This window comes from Sorex fumeus, unplaced genomic scaffold (assembly GCF_029834395.1).
Source record: "Sorex fumeus unplaced genomic scaffold, SorFum_2.1 ptg000046l, whole genome shotgun sequence".
Classification (NCBI taxonomy): Eukaryota; Metazoa; Chordata; class Mammalia; order Eulipotyphla; family Soricidae; genus Sorex; species Sorex fumeus.
The window spans coordinates 6,762,101-6,773,761 of record NW_026606103.1 but is presented as its reverse complement, the minus strand read 5'-3'; the positions used below and the strand labels follow the sequence as shown (position 1 = coordinate 6,773,761).

General features: G+C 49.9%; 1 protein-coding gene across 1 annotated transcript; it reads right to left on the bottom strand.

The window, feature by feature from the left end:
- Positions 1-5,002: 5,002 nt before the first annotated feature.
- Positions 5,003-10,188, bottom strand: LOC130031220 (uncharacterized). Its single transcript, XM_056122487.1, is given in 4 exon segments — positions 5,003-5,464; positions 5,467-7,323; positions 7,325-8,509; positions 8,944-10,188. Coding segments are annotated over 4 exon segments (4,749 nt in total).
- Positions 10,189-11,661: the final 1,473 nt, after the last annotated feature.

The following is an 11,661-nucleotide window of genomic DNA, read 5'->3' as shown; positions in this document are numbered from 1 at the left end:
AATCCCAGAATATACCCCCTAAGTTTTCTTCCGTATGTTTTATGATTTTATAGACCACCATTTCTCTGTATGTGTTTCTCTGTGTGTTTGGGCCACACCAAGTGGTGTTTAGGGAAGCTTCTGACTGTGGGGGTGAGGATGTCAATCCTTCAGCACTAAGGGAAAATGCAGTGTTGGATAGTGACCTTTTACTTTTGCATGCAGACCATGTGCTCAGCTCTTTGTCCCAACAATCTCTCTGACCCAAGATCCTTATGTCCAGGCAATATCTCCAGACAGTTCTCCCAGCCCCATGCTGTGTATGATTTAGTGTCCACACAACTTTCTGAGGGTTTGCTGTAAGACTTCAGTGCATCGAGGTGTGAAAAGATAGTGGATACAATTTCTATCTTCCTGATTCTATTGACGTATGTTTTGTGACCCAGCACCTGGTCTATCTTGGAAAATGTTCCATGTGCACTGGAAAACAATGTGTATTCACATTTTGGGGGATGGAAAGGCCTGTATACATCTATTAGCCCTCTCTCTTCCATTTCTTCCTTCAAAGCCATTCTTCCTTCAAAGCCATTCTTCCATTTCTTCCTTCTGAGTTTTAATCTTGTTGAACAGAGGTGATAAGATGGTGTTGAAGTCTCTAACTACTATTGAGTTGCTACCAATATCCTCCTTGAAGTTTCTTAGAGTTGTCTTAATTTTAAGTGTTTTGGTGGTCCCTCATTAGGTATGTATATGTTTAGGATTGTGATTTCTTCCTGCTGTACATATTCCTAAATTATTTTTTTAAAAGGGCCATTGTTGTCCCCCAAAATATTTTTCCGATTGAAATCTATGTTGTCAGATATGAGTATGGCCACCCTGGCTTTTTTGAGGGAGTTATTTGCTTGAAGGATTGTTTTCCATGATTTGACTCTGAGTCTGTGTTTTCTCTGGTTGTTCAGATATGTTTCCTGTAGGCATCAGAAATTTGAGTTCAGTTTTTTATATTCATTTTGCCACTCTGTCTCTTAATTGACATTGAGAGAGATTATTGTATTGGGTTTTGTGCCATCTTTCTGTAGAGGTTTTTTGTGCATGTAGGGATATGTCTTGTCTTACAGTAGCCACTTTAGTCCTTCTTTTAAGATTTTTTTTTTGAAGTAAATAGATTTTATTTGGAGGATTTTTAGGTATGGAGGGAGGGAGAGAGAGTGAGAGAGTAAAGTTAGACACGAAAGCATGAAAGTACACATCTCAAGAGGGGAGATGCGGGCGACACATGTGCTCGGGAACCACATGTGCTTGGCCACGTGGGCGCAAGCAGCACATGGGCTCAGCAGCATATGCACGCCCTTCCTTTGTTCAAGGTGGCCTTTATAGGGTTTCTCCAACCTGCCCCCAAGTGGGGCTTCTTCCCAGGTAAATGTCCGTTGCTAAGGAGGTTGCCAGGGAGGATGGGTGTGGTGATGGTCTTCTTTGAAATTCCTTTCCTGGCCTTTTGTTCCTGCAGGAGCTTCTTTGGGTCTGTTGCTGGAGCCAGGTGAGGGTCTTATCAAGCCTTAGTTCCTGTTTTCCTATTTTCTGCAGGGCTGGCTTTTGTCGTTGCCTCGGGAGGGGGCCCTCCCTGTCTACCTGCCTACATCATATCCCCCCTAGAGATTTCACCACCTTGAATCTTTAAGCGGAAATTGGTTGGTGGTCTATCTTCTGAAGCTGCTTCATGCTGACAAGGGGCACAGACCCTGCCTGTGAAAGGGGGGAAATCTCAAACTACCTTAGTTTATAATGGGCCCCAGGTAATGAATTGGTTGGGTTCCTAAAGTTATCTGAAAGAAAAGATCAGATGGATTAGACTGAGGGATATCACTTTGAAATGGTTAGACACTGGAGGATTAGAAGTTCCTTTCTGACCCAGTGAGGACAATGTTGTTTGCTGTCTTAAAAAACAAGAGTTAAAGCAACAGAAACCAAAGCAACATAATGCCATACCCATCTCTATCATTAAAACAATGAAAAGGATTAACTCTACAAACAGATTTGGTTGATTGAAAAATGACTTCCTGTGTCCAGATTTTTCTGCTGGACACAGAAACACCAAGCCATTCTCTGGCTTTCTCAGTACAGATTAAAAGCTTCTGCCCATACACTGAAGCTATCAATAAGAACTAACAGATATTTATACCTTGAACATATGAGCATTTGATCATTTGCATGAGGTCAAGCTGCCGATCCACCTATAAGTTCCTTGATGCTGAACAGGTGTTAGGAGGAGGATCAAGATTTCCTCTAGGTTCATTAATGGCACAGAAAGCACAGTTCTGAGTTACTTCTACCTTACTTGCTATTCGGTCCCTTCCCATGGAAGATGGTTTTCACTAGTGTTAAAGCATAACCCTTTAATAATATTCCACTGCATTGGTCCAGGAGTTAGCAATCACCTCTGTAGAATTAGAATCTGATTCTTACAAAAAGCAAGTTACCGAAACAGGGTTTTCTCTCTGTTGGGATCGGGAGTTCCCTAGCCCTGGGAGGCGCGGAGAGACCAGATAGACACAATTCCTGCAGGAGTAAAAACGGGGTTTATTTAGACCAGCATGCTGGGGCTCCGCAGCATACCCCAAAATCGGGCAGTGGCTGAGAGCCCCGAGCTTCTTCAAAGGGGGTCTTATATAGGCTCTCATCAACCGTTACAACAAAACCTGCGCATTCCAAGGATCATAGATTCAAAAGTCAGTAGTTACATACATGGATTGTCAGTGGCGCAAGCAAGGTTATAGCCCGAATCATTAAGCCTTTAGTGAGAATTGCCAGGAATGGGCAATTTCCCCCAACCACCCGCATCCCGCATCCTGAGCTATCCTTTACCCAAGTCTGCGGGGTGCTTTAGTGAGACAATCCATTCCAGGATCGGGCAATTTCCCCCAACCACCCGCATCCTGAGTTGTCCTTTACCCAAGTCTGCAGGGTGCTTTAGTGAGACAATACATTCCAGGAACAGTAAATACACCTGAATCCTGCCACGAGAGTAGCCAAGCAGTTTTACAGAAAACAATGTTGCAAGTTAGCTGAAGCACAAGCAGTTTTACAGAAAGCAATGTTGCAAGTTAGCTGAAGCACACAAAAATTTGATGCCCTAGCATGGATTCTTTCATTCCCCACTTCTTTCAATGAGCATCTCTAATCCTAGAGATTGAGGGGAGTTTGGGGCCTTATTCAAGGACCTATGGTTGAGAATGGCTTTCCTCAGTGGGTGACAGAGCTTGATACTGCTGCCTCAGAACCAGGAGGTGAACAGAATTGATGCGTTCTCTAACAAAATTCACCAGCCGATTCAAGATGTAGGGCCCCAGGGTCATCATGATTAAAAGGATCAGGAGGGGGCCAACCAAGGCCGAGAGGAGAGTGGCTAGCCATGGGGACTGATTGAACCATGACTCAAACCAGCCTTCCCTAGCTTCCCTTTCCCTTCTACGCTGTTCGAGGCCTTCACGAAGTTTTGCCATGGAGTCCCTAACCACCCCCGTGTGGTCTGCGTAAAAACAACATTCTTCCCCCAGGGCCGCACAGAGCCCACCATTCTTGAGGAGTAACAAATCTAGCCCTCTCCGGTTTTGGAGAACTACCTCTGACAAAGAGGTTAGGGATTTCTCTAGGTGGCTAATAGATTTTTCTATGCGATCTAGGTCATCTATGGCTGCTCTGAGGGAGGAGAGACCCGAGTGCTGGGTGGCCAGGGAGGCAATTCCCGTGCCAGCCCCTGCCAGACCTACCCCGACCAGGGTGGCGATAGTAAAGGTGGAGATAGGCTCCCTTCGAGTCCGGAGTGGTCTTTCAGGTGGGCTGAACCAATAATCAATGGGGGTCTCAGCGGTGTGGTATATGATCCTGGGTACCACAATTACCATGAGGCAGAATTCTCGGGCAACATTGAAAACTGATCCTGCCAGGTGTGGGGTGAGCCCGGAAAGAGAACACGCCCACCAGGCCCCGGTGACTGACGATATCCACACAGAGCTATTCCATCCCGGGCTGGCTATGACCTGAGCACACAGCGTCTGTTTTCCTCGTGGGACTGTGCCTACACAAGTCCCTTGACCGCTGATCTGGGTTATAGTTAAACCTTGGCGGGCGCGGGGAACCCAGCCGGAAGGTGCTGTGCAGCTGATGTTGTATGAGGCATTAACACCAATAGCCTCATAAAAGGGTGGGGCAGGGCTGTAACAGAGCCAGCAGGCCTCGGTCAGGTTAGGGGCTGTGGTATTTAAGGCCCGATAAGCGGCTAGTATGAGATCTCTGAGAGGGTTATGGGATGGACTGGGGGTATAGGTAGGCGGAACCTGAGTTTGGGGAGGACTGGGGACAGCTGCATGAGGTGATATAGCAGGGGCTCCGTAGTCTACTGCGGGCTGGCGGGTCTCGAGGGCCCGGTTAGGCCCGATTGTTTCTTGTACAGGCTCTATCCTAAGGAGGATTTGGAGGATGATGCCGTGCCACGGTCTAGTATATAGCATCAAACCCCAATTAAGGCCATTTACCCAGCGCCCCTCTCTTTTCCCTTGGTCGGTAAAAGAAATCTTGACCTGGATCATATTATTATGATATTGGGCACCCTGCGGAGTGTAGCGCACGGGCACCGCAAACTGGACCTTAATGAGGTCAGGAGTCACCGCCCACTTCCAGGAGCCATCATTAGAGTCTACACAATCCCAGCTAGCACAGTAATAAGATTCTGGCCCACCACATGTGTTCCTCCATTCCCTGGGTCTGAACCCTGGGCATGTAAAGAACCCGATGCACCTTATAGAGACTCTAGCCTGTGGTTTGTTTCTCGCATTCTTAAAATACGGCAACGCATCTTCTAATGAGAAATACAGATCAGGAAAACATTGATTAAGGGGCGTAGCATTACAGACCGTGGTGTTCCAAACTTCATAGTTTTCTCCGCTTCGGATGACCCAAGTCTGCTTGAACGGTTGGTGAGGGTTGTCCGCGGGTTGTGCCTGGGGGGTGACAGCGAGCAGGATCATCAGGAACTGGAGGAATGATTGAGTGCGCCGCTCCCGTGTCCAGAAGCACCTCGCGCCAACCAGAGCTTGAGGGGATCCGAAGGGTGACGCCGCACGATCCATTGGTCAGCGGGACTTGGATGGGCTGAAGATCTGGCATCAAGGGCAGGGGCAGGCTTGAGATGGCTGCTGTGGATCCACGTAGAAATCCCGTCAACCTTGACTGCGGTAGGGGTGGTGACGAGGACAAGATAGGGTCCTTTCCACCGGGGTTCAAGATTCCGGGCTTGATGCCTTCTCACGTACACCCAATCACCTACAGAATAGGGGTGGGGGGAGACAGAGCCTGGGCGATACTGATCAGAAAGTCCCTTCCATATGTGGCGCTGAATAGCCTCTAACGCTTTAAGCCTGGGCATTAGCTGAGCCGAGGTTTCAGTTAACACTCCCAGTCCGTGCTCAGTCATGGTTTTAAGAGGTGGGGCCCCCCGTAGAGTATCTCATAAGGGGTGGGATTGTTACGAGAAAGGGAAGGTGTATTTCGAGCGCGGAAGAGAGCGTAGGGTAAGAGCATCGTCCAATCTTTAACGCCAGTCTCTAATGCTAATTTTGTTAAGGTCTCCTTAATTGTTCTATTCATTCTCTCTACCTGCCCTGAGCTCTGGGGCCTATAGGCACAATGTAATTTCCAATCAAACCCCAAAGTCCTGGCCAGTCCCTGACTTACCTGGGCCACGAAAGCGGGACCGTTGTCGGAACCTATTACCTTAGGAAGTCCGAAGCGGGGAAAGATTTCTTCGAGGAGCTTTTTGGCCACCACCAGGGCGGTTTCCTTCTTCGTGGGGAAGGCTTCAGGCCACCCTGAAAAGGTATCTATGAAAACTAGCAGATACTTATTTCCATACCTGGCAGGAGATACTTCAGTAAAGTCCACTTCCCAGTATGTGCCAGGGCGGTCTCCTCGCAGACGTTCGCCCTGCGTTCCCTCAGTCCTTCGGGCATTCACCAACGCACAGGCTTCACAGGAAGCAACAATGTCTCGAGCTAGTTCTTTTGCCCGCCCTGGGGCAAGGGTGGGTAGATCTTGATCCTTTAATAGTTCCAGTAGCACTCTGGTTCCTAAGTGGGTCAGGCGATGGGTGAATAGAAGGAACTCAGTTACCTTACTTTCGGCCTCATCAGCTTGCGGCAGGGTAGTTGTCAGGATATCTGCTGCTGGGATCTCCTGGAGAGCGGCCGCCCGCGCTTCTTCATCTGCCAGCCGGTTCCCGACCGCTATGGGATCGTCCCCCTTCTGGTGTCCAGGACAGTGTATGATAGCCAGGGCCCGCGGTAAATGGACAGCTTCAAGGAGATTAAGGATCTCGGCTTTGTTCTTGATGTCCTTGCCGGCGGAGGTCAGAAGGCCTCGCTGCCGGTAGATGGCGCCATGCACATGGGCCGTAGCAAAAGCATAGCGACTGTCCGTGTAAATGTTCACCCTTTTACCTTTCGCGAGCTCCAGTGCCTTGGTCAGGGCTATGAGTTCTGCTTTTTGCGCTGATGTTCCTGGTGGGAGAGGTGCTGTCCAGATCTTCCCTGTGGTTCCCACCACGGCTGCCCCGGCTCTCCTCTCCCCTTGCTGGAGAAAACTGCTGCCATCGGTAAAGAAAGTGTAATCTGCCTGCGGCAGGGGCGAGTCTTTTAGGTCAGACCGGACCCCAGTCTCCTCAGCCAAGATTTCTTGGCATGAGTGAAGAACATCTTGCCCATCCTCCACGGGGAGTAGAGTGGCAGGGTTAAGAGTAGCCGGATTGCCGAAGAAGACCCGTTCCTTATCTAGCAGGAGGCTTTGATAGTGAGTGATGCGAGCATTAGAGAGCCATCGGTCAGGGGGCTGCCTAATCACACTCTCGAGGGTGTGTGGAGCAACCAGAGTCACTTTTTGCCCTAGCGTGAGCTTGTCAGCATCTTTGAGCAGGAGAGCCGCCGCGGCAATAACCTTGAGGCATCGTGGCCATCCCGCGGCTACGGAAACTAGTCTCTTAGATAGATAGGCAACAGGGCGTTTCCATGGTCCCAAGGTTTGGGTCAGCACTCCTCTTGCCACTCCGCCTTTCTCTTCTATATACAGAGTAAAGGGCTTGCTAACATCAGGTAAGGCGAGCGCCGGAGCACTGAGAAGGGCCTGCTTGAGTTTATCAAAGGCCTCTTGTTGTTCTCTCCCCCACTCATAAGGAGTGTCTTTTTTAGTCAGGGGATATAGGGGAGCTGCCAAGTTGGCAAAGCCGGGGATCCAGAGACAACAGAACCCGGACGTTCCCAGGAACTCCCTCAATTCCTTCCGTGTTTGTGGCGGGGGGTATCTGGGTCACAGTCCTTTTCCTGGCCTCCGTGAGCCAACACTTCCCGCCCGTAATCTTGTAGCCCAGGAATATTACCTCATTCCTGCAGAGCTGCGCTTTCTTTGCTGAGGCTCGGTATCCCAGGGAGGCAAGGGTCTTCAGGAGGGCCTTGGTTCCTTTTTCGCACTCGCCTTGGGTTTCAGCTGCTAGTAAAAGATCATCCACATACTGGAGCAATGTTAAAGTCTTATGAGTGGCGCGGAAAGACTGTAGGTCCTTGTGCAGGGCCTCATCAAACAGTGTAGGGGAGTTCCGGAAGCCCTGTGGAAGCCTGGTCCAAGTCAGCTGCCCCGAGATTCCCATATCAGGGTCGCTCCATTCAAAGGCAAACAGGGGCTGGCTATCTGGGTATAGTCGTAGACAAAAGAAGGCATCCTTAAGGTCCAATACAGAATACCAAGTCCTGGTGGGGCTGAGGGTGCTTAGTAAATTATAGGGGTTGGGCACCGTGGGATGAACAATCTCTACTCGGGCATTTACTTCCTGTAGGTCTTGGACTGGGCGATAGTCATTGGTGCCAGGTTTCCGAACAGGAAGCAGTGGCGTGTTCCACGGGGACCTACAAGGCTTCAACACCCCTAGTTGCAGTAATTTGATTATGTGGGGCTTTATGCCTTCCTTGGCTTCTAAGCTCATAGGATACTGTTTAACCTGAACAGGCGTGGCCGAAGTTTTTAATGAGACTACTATGGGTGGTTGGGCTGTGGCCAGCCCTAACCCCGCTGTTTCTGCCCAGGCCTCCGGAAACTCTTGTATCCAGTCCTCGACACCTTGGGTCTTTTCTAAAGATTCCTCAAAAAGTTTATATTCGTCATCTAAGCTTAGAGTCAGGGTCTTTAGTACCGGTGGGGTGGTTCCTTCTGCAGCCCTCACAATTGGATTGAGGAACTCGACCAGAGGGCCTGATTCAGTAAAGGTAATTCTTGCCCGTAATTTAGTTAACAGGTCCCGTCCCAATAGTGGGGCAGGACATTCGGGTAAGACCAAGAATGAATGGTGGACCCTTCCATTTCCCAAGTCCACTGTTCTCTGAGTAGTCCATGGTCGGAATCGGCTCCCGTTTGCTCCCCTCACTAGGGCGCGCTTGTGTGAAAGAGGTCCCAGTGGTTGTTGGAGAACAGAATGGACCGCGCCAGTGTCTATCTCAAAGTTTATAGGAGTCCCCTCCACCTTAAAGTTTACCCTGAGCTCGGGGAGGGGGTCCGAGCCCCATCCCCCCTAGTCCTCATCCAGTGCCAGCACCTCAGTGGGAAGAGGGCCCAGGCGCGTACCTCTGTTCTTCTTCTTCTTGGGGCAATCCTTGGCCCAGTGACCTCTCTCTCTACAAAAGGCGCATTGGTCGGAGGCCAGTTTAGGCTTATTTCCCGTGCGCGGGCCCAGGTTTCCTCTACTATCTCCCTGAAATGCCCTATCCTGTACTACCACAGCGGCCAGGACCTTAGTCATTTCCCTGCTCCTTCTTCTGTCTCGTTCTTTCTCCTTTCTCTCTCTCTCTCTCTCTCTCTCTCTCTCTCTCTCTCTCTCTCTCTCTCTCTTCTTTCCTCCTTCTCCTCTTGCGTTTCCCTTTTATTAAAGACCTTGTTAGCCTCTGTCACTAAGTCCCGAAGAGACATATCCTGTAATCCCTCCATTCTTTGCAACTTTCTTCTGATATCAGTAGCAGACTGACCTATAAAGGCCATGGCTACTGAGGCCTGATGCTCCTCTGACGTAGGGTCAAAGGGAGTATACTGTCGGTAAGCTTCAAACAGCCTTTCTAGAAATAAGGAGGGGCTCTCGTTTTGTCCCTGTATCACTCCTCTTACCTTGGCCAAATTGGTAGGCTTTCGCCCTGCTTCCCGGAGACCCGCAGCTAGAGTCTGGCGATAAATTCGGAGATGTCTCCTACCTTCCGGTGAATTAGGGTCCCACTCAGGTCGTTTCAAGGGGGAGTATTCGTCAATGAGGTTCTGCAGTATGGTGGGTTGCCCGTCGGGTCCCGGCACATGTTTGCGAGCGTTGATAAGGACAGCTTCCTTCTCTGCTGTAGTTAGCAGAGCAGTGAGGAGCTGCTGACAATCGTCCCAAGTGGGGCTATGTGAATTCATGACAGAGATGATGAGGTCAGTCAATCGGGTGGGGTCTTCCGAAAAAGGAGGGTTAAAGTTCTTCCAATTAAAGAGATCGGAAGTGGAGAAAGGCCAATACTGAAGGTAAGGCATCCGACCTCCCTGCCCATCGGGGATTTCTGTGCTGTAGGCTCGTAAGGGGAGGATAACTGCCTCGGCCTCAGTGGGGGGCCCTTCTCCCGCCCGGGGCTGAGCAGAGGTGTCAGGGGAACTTAGAGTGGGAGGCAGAGGTATAGGGGGAGGAGAAGACTGAGGAGCAGGTGCTGGCGATTGCAGGTAGGGCGGCGGTTCATCAAAAAGAAGGAGGTCCTGGGACTCTGGGAGGAGAGGTTTAGAGTTGTCAACATGGGCCGGAAGGGTGAGAGCTGGGGGTGGAGTGGTAGGGAGAGGGGTCAGTGCCGCCAGAGGAACCTGAAAGGACTTGACCCAGGGAGGGGGATGTTCGCATAGATCTTGCCAGACCAAAATGTAAGGCTCCTGGTCCGGGTGTCCTCGAGGGGCTGGCCGGTAGATGGCTCCCTTGACCTGGAGAACTGTTGGTAGGTGAAAGGATCCCTCAGAGGGCCAGCCAACCTGGAACCTTGGCCACTCTGCGGAACAAAAGGTCTGCCGTTTGGCCTTTTTAATAATCAGAGAAAGATTCCGAGCACGAGAGCGGACCTCTGACCAGTGGGAGAGGGTGAGTGAGAGGGGAGTAGACGGAGATTGTCCCATGGTTCCAAAGACGGTGTCTCGGTAGAGAAAAAGGACAAGCATGATCCAACCTACGAAAAAGAATGACGCAAGTGCAAGGCCTTTTGGAGAGGAAAGAAGAATAGAGAAGTAATAGAGCGGCCGATGATTTCTTCTTTGGCACACCAGATGCAGCCTCTCCGAGGCTACCACAAAAGAGGCCTCCAGGCGTCCCTGGCCCTCATCCACCTCCGGGGCGTCCCCCAGGGCTGCGGCCCGTGTCTATTCCCGACACGTCTGTCAGACACAAGGCTCGCACACACAACAGTGTGCTGCACACCACTGTCACTGTGCTGCACACCACTGTGCTTGTGCCACCGATCGGTTAAAATGGTACCGGAGAAACAAAGAGAAAGAAAGAGGCGCCTTAACTTACCCCGCGGCTCAATCCGGCGTCCCTGGGGCAGGGTCCTCGGTGATCTCGGTGGAACCTCCAAATGTTGGGATCGGGAGTTCCCTAGCCCTGGGAGGCGCGGAGAGACCAGATAGACACAATTCCTGCAGGAGTAAAAACGGGGTTTATTTAGACCAGCATGCTGGGGCTCCGCAGCATACCCCAAAATCGGGCAGTGGCTGAGAGCCCCGAGCTTCTTCAAAGGGGGTCTTGTATAGGCTCTCATCAACCGTTACAACAAAACCTGCGCATTCCAAGGATCATAGATTCAAAAGTCAGTAGTTACATACATTGATTGTCAGTGGCACAAGCAAGGTTATAGCCGGAATCATTAAGCCTTTAGTGAGAATTGCCAGGAATGGGCAATTTCCCCCAACCACCCTCATCCTGAGCTATCCTTTACCCAAGTCTGCAGGGTGCTTTAGTGAGACAATCCATTCCAGGATCGGGCAATTTCCCCCAACCACCCGCATCCTGAGTTGTCCTTTACCCAAGTCTGCAGGGTGCTTTAGTGAGACAATACATTCCAGGAACAGTAAATACACCTGAATCCTGTCAGGAGAGTAGCCAAGCAGTTTTACAGAAAACAATGTTGCAAGTTAGCTGAAGCACAAGCAGTTTTACAGAAAGCAATGTTGCAAGTTAGCTGAAGCACAAGCAGTTTTACAGAAAGCAATGTTGCAAGTTAGCTGAGGCACACAAAAATTTGATGCCCTAGCATGGATTCTTTCAATAGGAATCCAGGAATTTATCCATTTCTTCTAGGTTCTCTTGTTTCGTGGCATACAGACTTCCAAAGTAGTCTCTGATGATCTTTTGAATTTCTTTGGTTCTTTGTTTGTGATATCCCCATACTTATTTCTGATTCGATTTATTAGGGTTCTCTCTCTGTTTCTTTGTGAGTGTTGCTAATGGTTTATCTATCTTATTTATTTTCTCGAATAACCAGCTCTTGGTTTCATTGATCTTTCGAATTGGTTTTTTTTTTGGGGGGGTTTCCACGTCGTTGATTTCTGCTCCAAGTTTTGTAGTCTCTTTCCTTCTGCACAATTTGTGCTCCT